The sequence below is a fragment of the Erpetoichthys calabaricus genome, chromosome 5 (assembly GCF_900747795.2).
Source record: "Erpetoichthys calabaricus chromosome 5, fErpCal1.3, whole genome shotgun sequence".
Lineage (NCBI taxonomy): Eukaryota > Metazoa > Chordata > Cladistia > Polypteriformes > Polypteridae > Erpetoichthys > Erpetoichthys calabaricus.
The window spans coordinates 228117980-228141020 of record NC_041398.2 but is presented as its reverse complement, the minus strand read 5'-3'; the positions used below and the strand labels follow the sequence as shown (position 1 = coordinate 228141020).

At 38.5% G+C, this 23041-nt stretch overlaps 1 protein-coding gene across 4 annotated transcripts in view; it reads left to right on the top strand.

The window, feature by feature from the left end:
* Window positions 1-23041, top strand: part of LOC114652300 (granzyme A-like) — a 53739-nt gene that overhangs the window by 12344 nt on the left and 18354 nt on the right. Inside the window, exons 3-4 of one of the 4 annotated variants that reach the window (XM_051928185.1) lie at window positions 16183-16283; window positions 19378-19519. The exons of 1 other annotated variant lie outside the window; for it this stretch is intronic. In XM_051928185.1, coding sequence (XP_051784145.1) covers window positions 16183-16283; window positions 19378-19519 — 243 coding nt within the window. Of the gene's footprint in view, window positions 1-2975; window positions 5924-16182; window positions 16284-19377; window positions 19520-23041 lie in introns of those variants that run through there. 2 more of the 4 variants (XR_007935105.1, XM_028802619.2) reach the window with 2 other exon arrangements.

Below are 23041 nucleotides of genomic sequence, written 5' to 3'. Positions count from 1 at the left end.
CACATCTGTACATGACACATAACACATAAGAGGTGCTGGTACATGAGATGTAACCTGTTAAACCAGTGTGGCACACTTGCTCTAACTTACAATCATCAACTAATCAGCAGCACCTCCCTGCACTTCATTGAATGAGTGTGTCCATGTACTTGGTTCCTGCCGTGTGCTCAGTTTTACCATAACTTTGTTCCCTGATGTCCTGAAACTGGATGAAGTATATTTTGTAAACAGGTGAACAGACACATTTCAGGAATAAGTGTGTCAAAGCCTTAAACACCATGGTCAGTTTTAGTGTGCTCTCAGTTCGGGGTGATCCCATGCTGATCTGCTCTTAGTACATATTTATGGTTATATGACTAACTTATGAGTTTAGTGCTATTGTAGTGTGCTTCAGAGCTGCAGAGTAGCAGCGAGCCAAGACTAAGACTAAACACAGTTGCAGTGTGCTTCTTGGAGTCAGAGAAGGGGAAAAAAGTTGTGTACTAACTTATGAGCAGGTTCAACAGACTTAGTATGGTGGGTAATGTTACAGAATTAATTCTGATGGGTGTTCTTCATATCTAATATAAGATCGCTCACAATATGTATTATGTAGAAGTTGTACTCTGCTGTGAAGTTTGTACTACGATGATGCATTCTTTATGAATATTGTCCAACATCTGCCTAGGATTTTTTTACTAGTGTTGTGCAAAACAATTCTTTTTAGTGATTTGATGCATTGCATTCAGTTCACCAAAATGATTCAAGTCTTTGAATCACTGATTCATTAACTTCAAAAACAACAACAAGCTATATTCTAGTTTAAAATCTAGAACAGCATCATAACTGTATAACAACATTAACTGCCAAACAATGCAAAAAATAAAAAGCAAGCAACAATATAAGTAATTCACACATAATATTAATAATAATAATAATAATAATAATCCTCTTTATTGAATTTTGACAATAAGTCAAATTTCAACAATAAATAGAAAAAAAAACAATCATACAAATAGAACCTTAGAATAGTGCACACATCACGATAAAGCTGTGATAACACTGACATATGACTAAATAAAATTATTTTCAGTTTTGGATTAATCTCCTGCAATTTCCTTCTTTCATTTCTGATCCAATCTACCTTATCTATATCATCAGTGAATGGAACACTGTACTGTGAATCTCCTGTCTACAGTTTGTGAACGAACTTGCAATGGTTCTCCAGATCAGCAGAGGGCATTCTGGTTCAGTCAATCAGGCCGTTCACTGAGACGGTCATAGTCTAGAGTTGCCAGAATAGAAAATTAGAAATATGGGACACTCTTAAAATCTCTCTCTATATTGCTATATATATAAATTTATACATGCCCCCTACACACCCAGACCAATATATTATATAAAAGTAGAGACATAAGTTAAAAATATAAAGCAAGGATTTCAATGGGTTATGAGGAAAACAAAAGTAAAATCATTTGAAAATTGTTTACTGAAAGTGCAATTACATACACCACAGTTTGCTGCAAAACAGCTTTTTTGATAAATGTCCATTCGCTGGAATATTCATCACGAAATTTACACTTACGTTTTGGCATCTTGGGATGGATGGATGGATTAGTTTTTAAGTTAGAAAAAAAGTGGGTTCTGGCAAGTAGTAACAACACACTTTGTTGACGCTGTATGTTGCAATGCTGATACAGAACTGTACAGCAGCGCAGCTGGAGAGCAAAACGGTAAGAGTGTCACTGTCCTCAGCCAACCATAGGAACTGAACAAGTTGCAAACAGGCAGGAAACACTCGTTTCCTCGTTACATTTGGGTTATTTTCATCAAGAGAATCTGAGAAAAGAAAGTATAATTACTTATAAAGTTACAGCTAAGTATCGTAAGAAGGTAGTAAAAATATATTTTTATTACAAAATTTGAAAATGAACTAAATACGGGACATTTGGGTGTCTCTGAAAGGTCAGTATGGGACAGGGGACAAAATTATAAAATATGGGACATGTCCCGTATATAAGGGATGTCTGGCAACCCTATCATAGTCACTCATAGTGAACTGATCAGTGGGAGGTGCTTGGTGTTATCTACCAAGTCAGTCATTGGCTAGTTGTCGCCATGACCGTTTTGCTGAAACAGTTTACTGTTTTACTGTTTACTGTTTTCCTGAAGATAGCAGTCATTTAAGTGACGTTAAGATGATAGCTCCAGACTGTCACAGAATGTAATATAAAACATAGCAAGCACTGCACGTGCCTCAGAAAGATTAGTTCTTTAATGTAAGAGAACCAGTACATTCATTCAGAGACCAAGACAAGTACAAAATAACTAGTTTGTTCGGTCACTGCACATCACTGTTTTTTACGGTTTTAGTGACTGTTGGACTAACTCGGTTTCTAGGAAAAGCTAGGCACATAATGCAAGTACCATCTGTATTGTCTACGTGAATGGGAAATGAGTTACAGAGAGGCACTTATGCTTCAGATATAATTTTACTAACAGGTATTTCTCATTGTCATTACTTTCCGTATAAGAATTTGAGAGCCTTTTCATATGTTCAAAGTGAATAATGTTTGTAATAATGACAGCAACACTTATTTTGATCTAATACAGCTTAACAATTGCAATTTTTATCAGGTTTACTCAAATAAACCTTTCTAGGAGATTTGTATCTTAATTGAGAGAGGGTGAGACATTAATTGCTGGCATGCCTCATGAACAAACCAAGGAGAGACACAAGGCCTAGTTAAATGTGGCACCGATCTTATTCCACTATTTGCTAAGACAGCACTTAGACCTAAGGATCAACAACTCTTAGTACTGTACTATGTAGCCTGGTCTGGATCTGATGCTGGTACGGCACTATCTCAGTTTCACTGCAACTGACTCTATTTAACCAACCTTTAAAAGTAACACAAAATGACCAAAGTTGATAAATTACTCAGTACACATTTTGATGTTTTATGGCTAACTTTTTATATTTTCTTTACTTTTAGGGTGATTCAGGAGGTCCGCTAATATGTAATGAGATTTACACAGGCATCGTTTCCTTTGGTGTTGAATGCGGGAAGAAAAACTTTCCAGGAGTCTATACTCGCCTCACTGATGACTATCTACACTGGATCAAGAGAGTAACACAATACTGAAAGATTTTGTTGTTTTTGTTTTACAATTGCAAGAAGTGCTATTTTTTTCTTTTAGTTTATGCAACAGATTTCAGAGTCACAAATAAATTTATTTGAATATATGTAAACAGTATTTTACACTGCTGCATGATATACTTCAGTGAATTCATCCGTCTTGATTCACATCTACACAAAGGCTGTATTTATACTGCGACATAGTGCTTAAGTGGACATTCTCTGTAAGCTACAGGTCATAATGCCTAAGAATTAAGACCAGAACAAATTCATTTAGAAAAAAAAAACTCAATAAAATTTGAAAGATATTAAAATGTTTTATAAAGGATACTGAAAAATGTCCAACTACTGTTAAAATAAAACTAAAAATTAGACATGAGACCATACATATATCTCACAATACAACTCATAATGTGATTGAGGCTTCACAATTACAGAACTGTTTGTGAAAAAATAAAATGTAATTTATTTATTTGATAACTTCCATTTTATTTATTTCATTTTGACACAAATGGTACTCCATACAATGAAGTTCCCCTTGGGATTAATAAAGTATCTATCTATCTATCTATCTATCTATCTATCTATCTATCTATCTATCTATCTATCTATCTATCTATCTATCTATCTATCTATCTATCTATCTATACACAATACAGTATTCCCCCGATCTGAAGTTGTCATAAAAGAAATGCATGTTTAGTGTTACTTATTATCAGACATTCATAAACCAAAACACTGCAAAGTATATTAAAATTTGTACAGAAATGCACACGCTTTAATAAAAATTTTTGCAAGCTTTTTCTTTTTATCAAAATAAAATAATCTTAAATATTTACATAAAATATTTGAAGCACAATAACATAATATGTATTGCACGTTAATTGGCACATTCAAGTAAGAATTTCACTGTACACTGTAGTTGAGACAATAATGGCCATATTTATTCAAATTTAAATATATCGTTTTGATTTCTGGGTAACATCAAACATTGCTCAAACAATGGCTGTCCTTTTATTTCCCTCTTGAATGTCTTACTGACCCTGTTAGCTGTGGTCCTGACTAGATCAATGAAAAACGTTTAATGTTATCTTTTCTTTCAAGATTGTCATCTCTCTGCATGAAGCTGAGAACTCCCCTCAGTATCTCCTGGAGCTGAACACACTCACTCACTGGCTACAGACATAGCAAAGTCCGACATGTGATATGAGCATAATAGCAAGCTTTGGGAATTCGGCTGCTTTCTCTCTCAATGCTAGAGGACTGTTTGGAGCAATGCTGTATAGTTCCTCCTTGCTGTAATCTACCCCTACTCTGAATTTGTATTGATGTTTTGAGCACTCGTTCTCATATCTGTGGCTTGTGAGAGTTGCCATTTGAGTGTATCTCCTAAGAACTGCTCCAGTACTATGATAAGTTTATGCTTTGGCAGTCCCAGTAGAGTTCAGTTTGAAAACAATCCTGTGGATGCAGTGGTACACTGATGGAGCAATGTTGCGATTCAATGTACTTGTCCAAGGATGTGATTCAAACTGCGGTCCCAGCCGAATTTCATATACAGTGACACCTCTGTTGTTCATTCACCACCATCCAGACGCTGACTAACGGTTCTGCCAAAGTGCAGTCCGTTTGGCTTCAAACATTATTTCTTGTTTTTCAATTACATTTTTAAATTCCCTGTTTTTGACAGAAGACATTTTAGTTTGCCTTTGTGTTACAATTCAGTTATGTGGTATGTCCTAAACACACGATACAAGACCATAATTCATATTGGCAGCATTTTGTATCTCATATTCTATACAACAAAATGTTGTTGTGTCATGCTTACTGAAATTAGATCATCTGACCACTTTATTAAATGTATGTGAGGTTTGTATCAAATGTAATCTGCTGATTAATTTTAGAGTTTAGTAAAGATATGATTAGAAAATCAGTTCTATCAACCTTTACACACCTTAATCAAACATTTTCCCCCCAGTTGTAGATGTCCAAAGTTCTCCTTGAGGTTGAACTCTAATCATGCTTTGCCTGAACAGCCTATTTTCTCTGGTTGACATGCATCAGTTCTCAATGATTGTTACTTTGTTGATCTTCAATGAGCTTCTTTATGGGAGACCACCATGTTTAAAATGCTTTACCTATCATCTAGCACAGTTAAAACCTATCCAGACAACTTAGTATGAACGAATGACAATTAAGACGATTCCCTTCTTCACAAGAAACCTGACGACACACATTGTTGAAACAACATATCTTTGTTAGTCTTTTTCTCTCATTGAACAATGATTAGCTGACTGTTGATGTGCTCATTACGTCTGGTATGATGGCTGTAGGACTAAGGCAAGCTAAAGACCGGCATTATAAGCGATGGACCAAAAGAGAGTGACTGTAGCAAGAGGAGCAGAGCTGCAATACTGACCCTGAGGTATAAGCAACTCATTAACCCATGTTCATTTTGATGATGGAATATTTAGAAGTGATCCAACTTCCAACACCATCAAACTTTATAGGGAAGAATATTGATGGGGTCACTTATGGTGTAGGGGGGTGCTAGATATGACTTTCCATAGCAGCTTTTTCAAGGGAGCAATTATGCATCTTAAAAAATGTTTATATATTACACCCCAGGACTAAGAATTGTTTAACTGAGTATCTTTTTGTTTGTGCTTTAATTCACTGAGCATTTAATGCTAATGATTTCTGCAACATTTATTGCATTTTTAAAGCAACAATTGTGTAAGACTGTAAGCACAATATGTATTCTATATTGGCTTTAATTGTTTTAATAAAATCATTCAGAATGACTTATTTTTTCAGCTGTGTCAATTTCTGATCCCTGAAAATGTTACATTTGGGAAACAGTTTACTCAGAGTCCAAGAAGTTCAACTTATATTGTGCTGGTGAGAAGGTGAAATAAATGTCTGGGCTTCATGGTTAAAGTAAGCATAACTGCATTAACTGTTTTTGCATAAAAATGTATATTAAATATTAATGACATTTACAAGTTTTTGTATTATGTAATTGATAATATTAATTGAATGCAGAAGGGTGGTGCAGTGGTTATAGTCATACTGCCTTACAGCCCCATGGAATCAATTTTATTAATGATATTCCAGCAGATTGCACAAAACTTCACAGTTAACCTACACCTACTCTCAGAATATTTACATTTTTTTTTAAACTTTACAGTCTCTTCTCAATCTATTTCACATTCAGTATGGTTTTGTATATTTTTTATCTTATAACAATGGACTATTTTTTAGCATTGACTCAACCGAAACAGGGGCGTAGTCAAAAATATGTACAAAGTTTCACAGCCAGGAAGTCAAGCTGATTTTTTATCAAGGCCTAATGCACTAACCAACAAATGAAGGTCTTATTTCAGAAAAAGAGGTCTGAGAAACAGCAAAGTTTACATTAAAGAACTGTTTGCTATCATTGTAAATATCAAAATCTCTGCTAATTCGTATATGATCGCACAAATGAAGTCACAAGATGGCCATTGCAGAGGATTTGGGGAAAGATTGCCCACCAACCAATAAAGTGAACTTCAAAAAATGGAACTACTCTTCACTCATCTTTGAACATCTGCGAACAAACATGACGCCATGAACAACTAAAAAATCAAATAGTTCTATACTTTGTAAAAAATAAATTTACACAACAAATTAAAGAAAAACTCCATTCATGCCAATCTTTAACATTATCTGCCACCATTTTGTTTTCCATACGTTTAAATGGTTGCAGCCATATTGTTCTTTTCAAGCACTACACTGCTGTTATGTGATTACAGTGCCATGTGACATTACTACAATGATGTTGTTTAAATTAAAAATATGTCAGAATCTTTGGATTTACTGTCATAAAAATGGTGAACTCTTCCTATTTTGTTAGGGAAAGAACTGTAGACGAAGACTGGGATCTTTGCTTTGTTAATGTTGTGTAATAAATGTGCATTGCTCTTTAGCACACAATTTTTTTTTCTTTTGGTTTATGACTAGAACCTGTTTGCAGCCACGATTTTTGATTAGCCCCTTAAAGAAATCCCTAATTTGATGATTTTAATTATTCTAGTCTTGCCCGTGTGGCTAGCCTCTTTCTCCAGGTATCACCACCTCTTGGTAGTCCATTTTCAGTTCAGTTTGCACTTCTGGTTGAGGTCTAGTAGGGCTGACATTGAACTGTCCTGGAGGAGATAGGAGAGTAAGCTGTATGAACATTCACAATTCTTAAAATCTCTGTTATAACCTCTGCCCAGTGCTCTTCAGTGACCCAGTCCTGCCTTAAGCTCTGTCCCAGAAATACATGAAATTGCACCCCCTGGATAAGGTATTTTCATTCCCATATCAAGAAGGCTAGCTTTTTAGCATGTAATCTAATGGCATATCACTACAATCAGGTGATCACAAACAATCTGTCTGCTTCATTCCATTTTACTACAAATTCTTCCACATCAGTTGCAGAAATCCTTCTTCCAGCAGCTAAAGTTAAAGTCCATTCTAAATCGTAATGTAACTTGATGGCCTCAGTGAAAATTGTTTTCCATCCAGTCACTGTCTAAAGAAAGGTCGAATGTGCAAACTCAGGTATTCTCAACAGAGGAGTTGAGCAAAAGACCAAATCCCTTTGCATTTGTTAATTTCAATGTAAGCTTCTTAATGGAAAAAAACTAACTTTTCTGAGGAATAATGATATTATTATATATATATATTATTATATATTATTATATACTTATATCCTCTTTAATAAAACCCCTGTGTGCGTCCAGTGTCCGTGTGTGTGTGTCTTCTGGTGAAGTGCGCATGCGCGGGGCACGGTGCGACGCTTCAAAACAGATGCTTCAAAGGCCGCCTGATGCGTCACACAAGACAGAGAGGGTGGGACCTATAAAATATCGCGTGGCCAATCCAATCGGATTTCGGTAAATGAGGTAAGACCTAAAACATAAAACACAAAAAATCCAATCGGGTACTGAGACGCGGAGACCAGCTTCCCCATTGTTGTGCAAGTGTTCACTCTGAGGATGTCAGATTTGCGATTAAGAAGCTTGGCCCGGTAAAGTGTAAAGTGTCAGTCGTTGAAGGGGTTTTCCTAAATATACGAATTTTCATGATATTACAATACAATGACTTTTAAAAGTCTTTTCGCGCACATTAAATCAGTTGCTGGGGAGAATCTACTGATTGCCCACTGTTGTGACAGAAAATTAAACGCATATTACGGACAGCAAAGCCAGTATTACTCTCAGAGAAAATTACAGGCATTTTATGGAAAAAATTAATGAGGTAAAAGGTCCCTTGCCATTTAATATAGACTGTTACTACTAATGTTTATGGACTACTGTTCTAGCACCCGTTATTGTAACGGGCTTAATGTCTAGTTATTATATACGTCCTTAGAAGACTGGTGTCCTTCCGCATCTGCAATAAGATGCTGCAGATGTTCAATCAGACGGTTGTGGCGAGTGCCTTCTTCTACGCAGTGGTGTGCTGGGGAGGCAGCATAAAGAAGAAGGATGCTTCACGCCTGGACAAACTGGTGAGGAAGGCAGGCTCTATTGTAGGCATGAAGCTGGACAGTTTAACATCCGTGGCAGAGCGATGGGCGCTCAGCAGGCTCCTATCAATTATGGAGAATCCACTGCATCCACTAAACAGTATCATCTCCAGACAGAGGAGCAGCATCAGCGAAAGACTGCTGTCACCGTCCTGCTCCACTGACAGACTGAGGAGATCGTCAACCCCCCAAACTATGCAACTCTTCAATTCCACCCGGGAGGGTAAATGTTAACATTATTCAAAGTTATTGTCTGTTTTTACCTACATTTTTATTACTCTTTAAGTTAATATTATTTTTTTTGTATCGGTATGCTGCTGCTGGAGTATATGAATTTCCCCTTGGGATTAAAAAAGTATCTATTGTTCCTGCAGTTTTAAGAACAAGAGTTTTGACAACACTTATTGGTTAACTAATTGCTAATAACAAATAGGTCCCTTCTTTAGCAGTTTGTTCCACATTCTCATGAGTCTCTTTAGTCAGTCTTGATAGCGGGTACAATGAATTAGTCTGTGAATTAGTCTTGTGAATTTCCCCTTGGGATTAATAAAGTATCTATCTATCTATCTATCTATCTATCTATCTATCTATCTATCTATCTATCTATCTATCTATCTATCTATCTATCTATCTATCTATCTATCTATCTATCTATCTATCTATCTATCTATCTATCTATCTATCTATCTATCTATCTATCTATCTATTACAATACTGGATTATTTCATTACTCATTAAAGGCTGTGTATTGTGGATCTATATCATGGCATTTTTCTTCAGTAATTCAGTGACATTTAAGTAAAAAATTCAAGTAACTCACATTAAACATATCTAAGTGGCCATTATCAAAGTATGTAACTCAAGAGAGCGCCAATGGCATCTAATTTTGTCATCATCCTCTTCTACACAACAGCTTCCAGAGTGACCAGCATTTGCCCTGTGATGGAGGAGGCTTTCCTGATAAGTTTGTACACACATTGTGCTTCTTTTGAGCTCATGTTGGTTCCACAGGAGTCCACAGCATAGAACACCACCACACTACTTATGGACATTTCCGGCAGCTTGCTACATACATCAGAAGACCTCAGTAAAGTCTTATTCAGGAAGTACAGTCTGCTATGGCCCTGTGGTGGGCAGTTTTGACAATCCTCCATACTGTATGGTAAACTGCACAAATCTGACTTTACAATCATTAGAGTCTGTGTGAATAGAGATGTTTTCATTTTTTTTAATTTTTAACTAAAAAAGTACTTCCAAACCATTTTATTATGTCTTTACTGATGACAAAGCAAATAAATTTAAATGTAAGCTAAACACTGTGTCACATTACACAACTTTTCTGTCAACTTTCAGTCGTAGCCTTCATTTACATAATCTTAGCCAGTCAGTTGCACAGTTCCATGAAGCCAATCATCTAATGTGACATTCTTCACGACTGTGTCACAGTGAAAAACCCCCCTGATAAATTAGCAGTCAATGAACCAGGCAGGAGGAAGCTTGTTTTGACATATTTATTTTCTTTTTATGAAAAAGGACATGCTGTAGTAAGCAGAAGAAAGGGTAGTCAGCGAGCAAAGGCACGCGCACTTATTTATACTCTGCCTATTTACATAGCATTCTCCTTCCAGAACCTTCATAACACATATTACATTTACATTGATTGGTTCTTTAATAGAGGGTGACACGGTGGGGCAGTGGGTAGCACTGCTGCCTTGCAGTTAGGAGACCCGGGTTTGCTTCCTGGGTCCTCCCTGTGAGGAGTTTGCATGTTCTCCCCGTGTCTGCATGGGTTTCCTCAAGGTGCTCTGGTTTACTCCCACAGTCCAAAGACATGCAGGTTAGGTGCATTGGTGATTCTAAATTGTCCCTAGTGTGTGGGTGGGTGTATGTGTGTGTGCGCCCTGCGGTGGGCTGGCGCCCTGCCTAGGATTTGTTTCCTGCCTTGCGCCCTGTGTTAGCTGAGTTTGGCTCCAGCAGACCCCCGTGACCCTGTAGTTAGGATATAGCGGGTTTGATAATGGATGGATGGATAGGTTCTTTAATAGGACATTGCACCTATTTTTAGCTAATACTTATTGTTCGGATGGAATGGAACAGTGTAAGGTTTTTTACGGTGGCTGGAGTACTAATTTTGCCACCAACCACCAAGTTTTTTCCTTCAGGTTGGAGGGCCTACACGCAGGGCTGGATGCAGATTAACGTCATACCCAGGACGGAGTTTATGGATTAGTTACATTCGTAGAATTTTCTAGAACCCAGACATTTCTGCTTCTTCTTTGATAGGTTTAAGACATTCCATTACATATACAGATAGTTTGGTGTGGGCTGTCAGCTAGAACCTTCTATGCACTTGCACCTTTCATAACTAGAGCATTCAGTAAAATTCTCTGTTATACAACCACCGTTGGCACACCTGCTTAGAGCTTTGAGCAGTATTTTTGTAGCCGCACATGAGAGCTGCACGCACTTCTGCATTCTTTAGCTTATTACCTCCTGCCTATGTTGCTGCCTAAACCTGTGAGAGATAACATGAAATGAAAGCGGTGATCCTGTTGCCCTAGCGGATCATAATGGAGAAGCATTTGGGTAAGTAAAGAGGAGAACAGAGTGGACATCATATTGGAAAAAAATGAGCAGAGAGGAGGTATGCAGGAACAAAAGATAATAAGGACAACAAGGACTACAAGAACTATTTGGAAGTGGTAGGCACCCCAGTTGCCGGACCAATTTTCGAACCATTTGGTCCATATCCAGGTACTTGTGCCAGAATTCTGTTTTCTTGTAGCCGCACCCAAGAGCTGCACACACTTCTGCATTCTTTAACTTAGTACTTGCTGTATTCACACCTAGGGCAATACACCCTTGTAATATTTTGTAATTCGTGTGTGTACTTGTTGTTGTTTGTTGTAATATATCCACCTTGGGTCAAATAAAAATCTATCTATCTATCTATCTATCTATCTATCTATCTATCTATCTATCTATCTATCTATCTATCTATCTATCTATCTATCTATCTATCTATCTATCTATCTACTATATCTCAAATCTAAATAGATAGATGCAAAGAAGTCTAAAGGTTTATTAATAAAAATATGAAGTTAATATAAAATGTTGCTTAAATAATTCTTAAAAATTGATAAGCTGCATTTTAAAGTAATTTGGGATTGTGTTAGAAAGATACAGTATAATACAAAATGAAAGTTGTTTTGTTTGTGACTGTTGCCAAATGTGTGGGTTAAGCTCATACTATCTGAGGAATGACATGAACGGTACACCAGGGAAAGATTTTAGAGTAACGTGGTCACTCACCTCTTTCTCTTTCTCCTAACAGAAAGGGAGAAGCTCAGCCCACCCCTGGCCCATCCGTTCAGGGCCTGCTACTATAAATGTGGAACTGACCAGAACAAAGTTGTCAGTAACCTGATCTGACAGAGAAGACACGAGAGTAGAGGAGAAGAATTAGATCTTTCCTGAGAGGAAGCTAAAATTATACTTTGTGGCAGAAAAATTATTATGTGCTTGCCTAAATTTATTAATTATTCTGTTGTTGCAAAATAAAAGAGAAGTTGGATGAAGCCCCTGTAGCTGTGTTTTCCCAAAATTACCAAAGTTCAGCAGCTCTAGCATAAAAAACGGAATTCAACAAAAGCCTGACACGTTGAAATAATTCCACAGACTAAATATCTTTGTTTTTAAAAGTTTTAGTTAAAATTCAAAGCAAAACAGTTCACACAAAAAAGAGAAAACTGAAATAGCAAAAATTAGAAAAGTTCTTGTTTAAGAGAAGTTCTGTTCAAAGCTTATAAATCTTGTTACATTTCTAATCGTTACAAAATTACTTCTAAACGATTCTGAACCATTTCAAAACGGTCTGAAAACTGTACAGTATGCCTATTCCATTTCTATGTTGAAAATGGGTCTTTTAAGCCCCTGTGTACTGTGACCTATTCAAAACAACAACTGACTCAAATATCACATTATCTTAATTTTAGCAAGAAAGTTCGATCTGAGGAAAAGACTATACCATTGTCTATGATTATGAAAGAAATTTATATTCTATTCAAATTAAGCAAACACTAATATGGATTTAACTCTAAGCTTAATGTTGTGCCAGGCTGGCAGGAATTTCCTAAGGTAAAAGTACCACTAATGTGGTACAGGACAGAAGAAAGAGAGGTGCCCAGACTGACTAGGAGAAAGCATCTCGGCCCTTTATGTGTATTAGTTGTAGCCTGGGTGCAAACAGGCAATAATTCTCAACTCAGCAGGAGGACAGGCCACAAAACAGATACGATGGAAGATGAATTCTCCCCAAAGAGAAGGCAGTTGAAAGTAGATGGCACACAGTCCCAGGTAAGGAGAAAGGAGAAAAATTGCCATTTTTAAAGGTATAGAAACCTTTAGACTGTTGGTTAGTGACACAAGGTCCCTAGTTAGAGTGGGTGGGAGCAAGTGTCCCTTTTACAAACGTAGGTGGCCAAGAAGCTATGTGTATCTGAGATGCATGCCTTCATGAGGCCTGCTGAAAACTCTGCATCATTAGAGCTAAATGTGGAGTCACCTCTGAGCCAAAGACACTTGGGCTTGACCAGACGTTTGACCAGAAGGGAGTTTGAAGCAATCCCATGGAAAGCACACATTTACAGGTTGGCAGGAGAGTTTATGGAGAGGTTGCATGGTGGAATGACCAGATCAGTATGAAACAAAAGAAACAAATGAGAGGTAAGAAAGGAAGTACCAGGCGGGATGGCAAGTATTCAGGATACAGACTGGGGTTCAAACACCATTTAGAAAAATCTAGAGTGGCAGGACAGCATTGTTGTGTATTCTGTTTTACACTTTGATTTTTATTTTCCTTTTTCTGCTTTATTTTCAAAGAGCAGACCATTTTTAATATCTTTGACCAGCTGGGTGTTCTTCTTGATGTGATGGCTGACCGCAACCAGGGCCGACTTAATGCATGGGCACATAGGAGCCCCACGAGCATTGGGGCCCCATGCTAGTCTATGTATGGTGTAACTTGCAGAGAGGTTGTGTAAGTAGGGGCTCCAGTGCACTGCTTTGACCAGGGGTCTATAACGCTGTTAAGATGACCCTAACAGCAAGGACACCCCTTTACTGTTTGTGGGGCTCACACTTATGTTGCAATGCAGGGGAGAAGTCTGAGAAGAAGCTTTTACTTTTTGGAGGATTTATATTTAACAGCTTGAAACAATAACTGAGAAAAGAAGGCCAAAAACAGAAGAATGAGAAGAAAAAATGAAAAATATGGACATTTAAGAGTTAAGAAATATTTATTTGTACAAAGTATGCCTTTGTAGAGTACAATTAGTCGGTGTAATGCAGGGCTTAAGGTTTTATTATTTAATACATCTAAAAATAATGTAAAAAAAGGGCGAGAGATCTCGTGAAAGTTTATTTAAATAAAGATTGAGCACGAAGGGAGGGAGGCTGCTTGTGGAGTTTGGGGGCGGTGCGCCGACCTAAACACCAAAGAGGTGCAGCTGAGATAAAAAGGCACGGAGAAGACGATCGCGAAAGAAAAGCGTCCCGGAGGAATCGGGAAGCGCGCTGTCTTAGTTGATTTTGGAGGAGTCATCGGTATGTTGAAAACTTCCCTTTTTAATTTGGAACGTTTTTTTGACTAGTATTGGCAGCTATTTATGTAAAAAGTTCAGTAAATAAAGTTTATGCACGATATCGCGTTAACATGGCTATTTTAAAAAACTAGCGCCTGTTCGAAAAATGAAGGAGTGTATATGGATACCAAAATGATTGTTGTATGAATGAAAATTGTTTTCTAGTATTTTGTTCGCACATTTAAAGTTATCAAGCTACTTTTGTTACCCTTGCAACCTGCTCATTAAAAATCATGCGTCCTCTTTAATCAGTTTAAATGGCTTTTTCAGGTTCGGGCAGACATTGATGCAACAAACCCAAATAACATGACAGTGCCATATCAGGACATTATGTTGCCTCCGAACTTATTTTAGTTTTTCTGTTCAAAAACAGTTCACTCTCATCGTTGTCATGTTTCATATTTTATTTTTCAGTTATGAAGTGTGATCCGAACCAAACATTCATTTTTACATGCAATTGTATAAGATATTTGAAGTTGCAAAGTCAAATATGAAGTGTAATTAGCACAGAAAGAAGTCTGTTTAGATGCCTGATGCTTATTTTTCCACTGATCAGATGGTATCTTTGGAAGCTTACAGTATTTATAACAATCAAACTGGACGTCTCTTCAGCTAAATGGCTTATCACAGAGCAAATCTTTTTTTTTTTTTTGCCATAGTATAAAAACCAATGCTGAAGCAAAATACTGCACCTCAGATCTGAATCATGAAGCTCCTAACAGTAATCACCATTTGTGCTCTTCCTCTCCTCTTACTCAGTCCTGGAGGTAAGTAACACTAGGGTACGCATTTTTGAAGAGTTTATCTTCTTCTTCTTCTTTTTTTTTTTTAATATTTTATTAATCTTATTGTAATTATTCTGTACAAATAGATCAATTTTTACAAAAAACAGGATTGAAAACAAATCAAACCCCACCCTGATAGTTATAATTATAAGGATTAAAAGGATAGGTCAGGGGTAGGCAACGTCGGTCCTGGAGTGCCACAGTATGTGCAGGTTTTTGTTCCAACCCAGTTCCTTAACGAGAACTCAATTATTGCTGATGAAGCACATATTGCTTAAGTGACATTTTAATGCTTCATTTTAGTGGTCTCGCTTGTTAAGGTTCTCCAACCTTAATTGCTTATTTCAATCTTAAACTGCTGCATTCAGTGTTTTAATTGCTCCTTATTAGCAATAAGATGTAAAACAGGGGTAGGCAATGTCGGTCCTGGTGAGCCGCAGTGGCTACAGGTTTTCATTCAACCCAATTGCTTAATTAGAAACCAATCATTGCCAATCTCAGACCTTATTTAATTTTATGGCTTGTTAGTCTGTGCAATGTAAGGCTCTTATATCGTAGATTTTTTTCCTTTACAAGGATATCATCCAAATGATATGAAGCCTAAAACAGATCATTTTCAGTCTGTCACATTTTTCTATTAAATGTTTTATTAAATCAAACAGTGCATGATGAACACACACAGATGTAATTGGGAAAAAAGCTAGCTGGAGAACTGCTGGCTGCTTTGTCTTTTACATCTTATTGCTAATAAGGAGCAATTAAAACACTGAATGCAGCAGTTTAAGATTGAAATAAGCAATTAAGGTTGGAGAACCTTAACAAGCGAGACCACTAAAATGAAGCATTAAAATGTCACTTAAGCAATATGTGCTTCATCAGCAATAATTGAGTTCTCGTTAAGGAACTGGGTTGGAACAAAAACCTGCACATACTGTGGCACTCCAGGACCGACGTTGCCTACCCCTGGGTTAGATATAGCCTGCTCTCTTTCTTTCTTTAACCTCTAAGAATGCGCATGTATGGAGTAAAGTGTTTTTATTTTTTTTTGCTTAGGGATGTGTATTATTGAAGGAACAGAGGTTGATCCACATTCGAGGCCTTACATGGTCTATCTTAGTGCCAACTGTGGAGGCGCTCTGATTAAGGAGAACTGGGTCCTGACAGCAGCACACTGTTACAGGTAAAATTTACTGCTCAAAAAAATGAAAGGAACACTTTTTAATCAGAGTATAGCATCAAGTCAATGAAACTTCTGGGCTGTTAATCAGTTTTGCTTATTTGGTGTTAATGAAATTAACAATGGGTGCACTAGAGGGACAACAATGAGACAACCCCCAGAACAGGAATGGTTTAACAGGTGGAGGCCACTGACATTTTTCCCTCATCATCTGCTTTTTTCACTAGTTTTCCATTTGGCTACGGTCAGTGTCACTACTGGTAGCATGAGGCGATACCTGGACCCTACAGAGGTTGCACAGGTAGTCCAACTTCTCCAGGATGGCACATCAAACCTTTGAATTAAGTATTATGTAAAGGCTCATGCTAGTTAAATATATTAAAAGTATAAGAAATAAAACTCATATGTAAACTGCTATCAGAGAACCAAAGACAAAGTTAAATATTGTATCTGATCTCATTTTCTAATATAAAGTGCACTGGTATGAATGAAATCAGGATGTCCTTAGCTCAATAGGCAGACACTTTCAAGCACTTTTGTTTTCCCTTACAAATATAATCTACTATATAATAAAACACTAAGGTCTGTGTTTCCAGTCCCTCAGAGTAATATAATTGGTGATGTGACACGTGTGAAATGCACAAGGAGTAAAGGAACACACTGAGAAAGTCACCTTCAAAGACTGAAAGTATAAAAGCAAAGAGGAGGCAAGAAAGCCGCCAGAAAATGATGACAATCTTAGATGGAGGCTTTACAAGAATCTCGGTGACAGAGGGAGCACCGTTTAAGAGCGGTTCAAGCACATACCAAAGAAAAGCGCCGAAGGTACACATAGGGCAAGAGATAGCACATGCTTTTAAACTATTTTATTACTACCCTGTATATTCTGTAATGCAATATGGTGGTGAAGTGGTAACCTGGCAGTATTGAGACCAGTGTTCGATTGCAGAGTCTGCAGGTTCACCCAATGTCCATGTGAATTTCCACAGGGTGTTATGGTTTCCTCCCACCTTTCAAAGAGATGAAAGTTAGGTGGATTGACGATGCTAAATTGGGCCATGTATGTTTGTGTGTGTGTGTAGGGTATTTCAGCATATCTGTGTGTTCTCCCTGTGGTGGGCTGGCACCCTGGATGGGGTTTGTTCCTGCCCCATGCTTGCTGGGATTAGCTGTACCTTACCTGTGCCCCTTCTTAAGATGAAGTGGGTTTAGAAAATGCATAGATAGATGGATGGATAATATAATACAGCACAGTGCTGCAGTGGTAGTGCTGCTGCCTTGCAATACAGAAACTGGGGTTCATGTCCTGAGTGCTCCCTGCATGAAGTTTGGATGTTGTTCATGTGGGTTTCCCCGGGATGCTCCAGTTTCGTTCCACAGTCCAAAGGTATGTAGATTAGGTGAACTGGTTACATTGACAGTTGTGGGTTCGTGAGTGAGTGCACTTTGCAATAGTCTGCCGCCTGGTCTGGATGTTGTTACTATCTTGTGCTCGATGATTGCTGGGAAAGGCAGCTATCAGTGAACAGGAGCCTTTTAAAGGGCCAGTCCATCTCAAAGATCTAGAGTCAACAACATCAATAAATCTGTGGAAGTTCACAGTCACCCCTAAACAGACAAAGTCAAAGTTGTGGATAACAAATGGCCATCTACAATTCTACTGGGCACGGTACATAAAAGAACGTGCTATAGGCAGGCACATATTACATCCTTGAATCACTGAATTTCAGAGCTCCCGCTGTCTCTGTATTGTTTTGCATGGATAGGAATAACATCTTGGCAAGAAGAAAAGATAAAGAATACAGGGGGCGTCAGTAAAAGTTCAGAATAATGGTGTTCCAAAAACTAACAAACAGAGATGCAATATGAACAGCTAGTCCACAGCTCTAGTTGGGGTATACCAGACTAAAGTAGTAAGTCTTCACTCTGGATTTAAATGTTCACATAGGTGGGTTTTCCCTTACAGAAATGGGTAGACTATTCTACAGATTTGGGGCCTGTAGCTACTCTCACAGTTTGTTTACTAAAAGTTCAAAGGTTTAATAAAACATCTTGTTGAGACTGTAGTACATGCTCTGTTTTACATGCATTGATAAGTAAGCCTAGGCAATGTAAATCTTTTATTTTTGTAGTTAGGATATAGCGGTACATACATACATTATCCAACCCGCTACATCCTAACACAGGGTCACGGGGATCTGCTGGAGCCAATCCCAGATAACACAGGGCGCAAGGCAGGAAATAAACCCCGGGCAGGGCGCCAGCCCACCACAGGGCGCGCACACACACACACACGCACCCACACATCAAGCACACACTAGGGACAATTTAGAATCGCCAATGCACCTAACCTGCATGTCTTTGGAGTGTGGGAGGAAACCGGTGCGCCCAGAGGAAACCCACGCAGACACGGGGAGAACATGCAAACTCCACGCAGGGAGGACCCGGGAAGTGAACCCGGGTCTCCTAACTGCAACAGGTCCCTGCCTTGAACCAGACAGAGAGTCCCATGTAAAAGATCGCCCCAGACACAGACAGACACAGACTCCAGATATCTAAATGCACGCTCGTTTATTTTACACGACACAGTGCACAAAACCCCCAATATTGTTCACGGTCCTTTTTGCCTTTCTTTCCTTTTGCCGCCTCTACTCCTCCCGTCGCAAGCTCTGTTCTCTTCCACCCGACACTGGCTCTCCAAATGGAGTGAGGCGGACCCTTTTATATCGCACCCAGATGTGCTCCAGGTGCTTCCTGATAGTCTGACGGCACTTCCACGGGCCTCAACAGGGATGAGCTTCCCAGCTCTGTTCCTGTGGCCCCCATGCAGACCAGGGCAGCTGCCCTCTTGTGGCCCAGGGGAGGTATTGTCCCTCTCATGGTCCTTCCAGGTGTCCCAGCTTGATGGGATCCGCAGTCGTCTGTCACTAATTTAATTTTATATAATATGAACACATCACATCTCTCCAGTTGCATATTCTACTCATCTATAGTAAATTGGGAAAGTTTGCTAATAAAAGCTCACTTACTGACTTGCAGATGAATCTGTTTGACTATAATGTTTAAAAAGATTTTTGTTTGTTTTCTTGGTATACAGAAATGGATTTGTGTATGCAGTACTTGGAACTCATGCTATTAATAAAAATGAGAATGAACAGCAAATAATCGAAATAGAAGAGCAAATGGTCCATAGAGACTATAACAGCGTAAGCTATGCTAATAACCTCATGCTGGTAAAGGTAAGCTCTGCTTTAAAGTTCTACTTTTCAGCCCACCTTTTATATAATGGATATTTATAGTTCCATTATCCAAATCTGTTTCTTGGGAGGGTTGCTGGAAGGTAGCATTTGTCCAGACAGCATTTGTCCAAAATGGGATGCTAGTCCACTGGATGGCACACACTCACATCAGTCCAGTTCATAGACCCCAAAAACCTAATCCTGACATCTTCAGGATGATACATTGCAATCGGAAGAAAACCCAAATGGATGTGGTGAAAATCTGCCACTCCATATAAGCTGCAACAGAACCAGAAATTCACCACAAGACAGCAGAATTTACCAACAATATTAACGTGTCACCAATTATAATATTATTTAAAAATTATTCAATGCAAAAAAAATGTTGGCAACAATTATTCTTTTTCTTTTTTTCTAGGTTACATGCAGTATACTGTGTAAAAGGGAAAAAAAAACTGGTGATCTCCAGAATGACATCTTCAGTTTTGCTAGGATTACAACTCTGGTTTTCTTCCTCATTTTTTTCAACCAGCCCCCTCAATTTATACCTATATTTGCATTTTTTTCCTTGCTCTTTTTCCCAGTGCCCTTTTCTCAAATGTTTTTGTCTACTCAGGGCCAGGGCCTTATAGTAACTCTTTGGGTGGTGCTCCAGTCATTAAGGTCACAGTTACCTGCTACGTGTTCTTCATTGTGGCATTAGCTTGCTTGGGCAGCTGTGTTGTTTGGGCCCTCCTTGTGCACTTTTCCAAAGATAGAATGTGCATCATTGAGACATTTTGTTAGGATGTTTTTGGTTTGTCTTTCATTTTTTTTTTTTTTCAAGGATTGTCATTACTGTTACTATTTCTGTTCTTATTTGTTTAAGTATTGAGCTTTTTATGATTGCTTGTTTGTTGTAGTATTTGTTTTTTGCATCAATTTGAGGTTTCAGGTTTCAGAATATTTTCTCTTTAGGCTGGCATATCGTGCATGTTTAGGATTTTTCCTTCTGGCTTAAGGAAAATGCTTATGGATATACAGGTAGCACATTCATCAGTTTTCTAATCCACTGTTATAATCTTTGGATACAGGAACTCATTCTAGTGGCATAATAAAAAACACATTTGACTTAATGTGTGAGGTGCATAAAAGCACCTCCAAGCTGAATCTGCCTTTCAGTTCCAACACTCAAGTTACATTGCTGGTGTTACGCTGCTCTTTATATACTTATGTTTATTATGACCATTTATTATCCCTTTTCATGATACACATGAACCATATCTGTGATCCAGCACTGTAAGATGTGATTAGTTCCTTTTCTAGTTATTCTAATATAGTGTGTTTTTCTGATAATGGGCCACGAGAAGTTGCCCAAATTTACAATAGTAAATAGAGACAGAAAAGTTCAATATTTAAATGCATAAGCACAGACATCTTTATATGATAGCAGTGCTATGATGTATGGCTTGTGCTTATGAAGAATGAAAAGGAGTGGCTATATTCCAAAGAGTATTGCTTCACCTTATAGCTCTTGTCTGTTCTTGTTTGATTTATTTACTCCGCTTTCCTGTTGTTACCTTTTTTAACACTTTATAGTAAATTAGGTGTATTTGTTAATTTTATTTTTCAAAAGATTAATGCTGCATGTGTCATATAAACACATTTTCTCTATCTTAAAAGATTTTCATTTTTTCTTAGCATAGAGTTATGCACAAATGTTTAAGCAAACTGCTACTATCTGATTCCTAATTATTGATTTTTTTTTTTTTTTACAATTTAATTATTAAATGAATTATCTTAATTATGTGTTCCTCTTTCTCTGTTTTGTCTTTCCTATCTGAAAAAAAACATAAGTTTGTGCTTAACAGGTACTTTACCAAGTTATTACACCGGGAAGATGCTCGATGTGTCGGGTTTCCCAGTACTTGTCCATTCTGCTCTATTTGGAGTCTGCATGTTCTCCTGACATTTTTGTGTGCTTTCATGCTCTCTCATTTCCTTCCACAATTCACATTAGTGATGAGAGAATCATTCCACATCCCAAGAGCCAGCTTCTGTAGCCGAGGATCGGACCGCCAAGGTCCCACCTTCGGCCAACTCACACTGCACCCGACCTCCTTGGCCCTCCCATAGGTGGTGAGCCCATGGGAAGGGGGACCCACATTGCCTCTTCGGCGCTTTGCCCGGCCGAGCCCCATGGGTGCAGGCCCGGCCACCAGGTGCTCGCCATCGAGCCCCACCTCCAGGCCTGGCTCCAGAGGGGGGCCCCGGTGACCTGCGTCCGGGCAAGAGAAAATGCCGTCCAAAGTTTTTATTCATCATAGAAGGTTTATTTAACTGCTCTTTGTCTCATCCCTCACCTAGGACCAGTTTGCCTTGGGTGGCCCTACCAGGGGCATAAAGCCCCAGACAACAGAACTCCTAGGATAAGGTGGCAGTTAAAGGAGGGGTTGAAATGAGTTTCCTCCGTAGGGTGTCTGGGCTTTCCCTTAAAGATAGGGTGAGAAGCTCGGTCATCTGGGAGGGGCTCAGAGTAGAGCCGCTGCCCCTCCACATCGAGAGGAGTCAGATGAGGTGGCTCGGGCATCTGATCAGGATGCCTCCTGGACGCCTCCCTGGTGAGGTGTTCCAGGCACATCTAACCGGGAGGAGGCCCAGGGGAAGACCCAGGACACGTTGGAGGGACTATGTCTCTCGGCTGGCCTGGGAACGCCTCGGGATTCCCCCGGAAGAGCTAGAAGTAGTGGCCGGGGAGAGGGAAGTCTGGGCATCTCTGCTCAAGCTGCTGCCCCCGCGACCCAATCTCGGATAAGCGGAAGAGAATGGATGGATGGATGGATGGATGGATGAGAGAATCCTGCAGAGTTTGCTTCGCAGTGAGTTTGGCAAAATCACAAAAATGTGTGGGGACTTTGACAAACTCCACAAAATGCATTGAAGTGAATAAGCAAGGAGAAACTGAACAAGTTTTGAGTGGATCATAATGGTGCAATGGCCTTTTAAGTGTCCCTAAGGGATAGCAAAATGGTAATACGTAAGTTGCAGCTGGAAAATCATTTTTGTTTTCCATGTATGTGTGCAGATGCATCACAACTTTTTCTTCCATTAAGATAAAAGACATTTTTGAAACCACAATAAATTTTACATTATTATTTTTTTGCAGTTGTCATTTTGAGAGAGGTGGAGGGCTCTCATATGCTTCATGAAGTAGTGGTGCATTGGTATATTAATTAACACTTATCAATGATATTGGTTTTGTGAGATATCCTGCCAAAAAATGATTTTATTTATTAAGGACCGTATAAAGAATCTTGATCTAAAAAAACAAGGAAAAATTCGTTATCGGGAAGTCAAATACATTCTGTCATCAAATCAAAAATCATTCTTTCAATCAAAATCATTGTTGAAATTTGGTGGCACACAAATAATTTTGTGCAATCACTCTATGTTCATTTTCTCCATAGTAAGTTGACTAAGTCAGATGTTCACTAACCTTTGTTTTGTTTTTAATTGTTTTGGTTTTTTTTTGTAAATTATTTT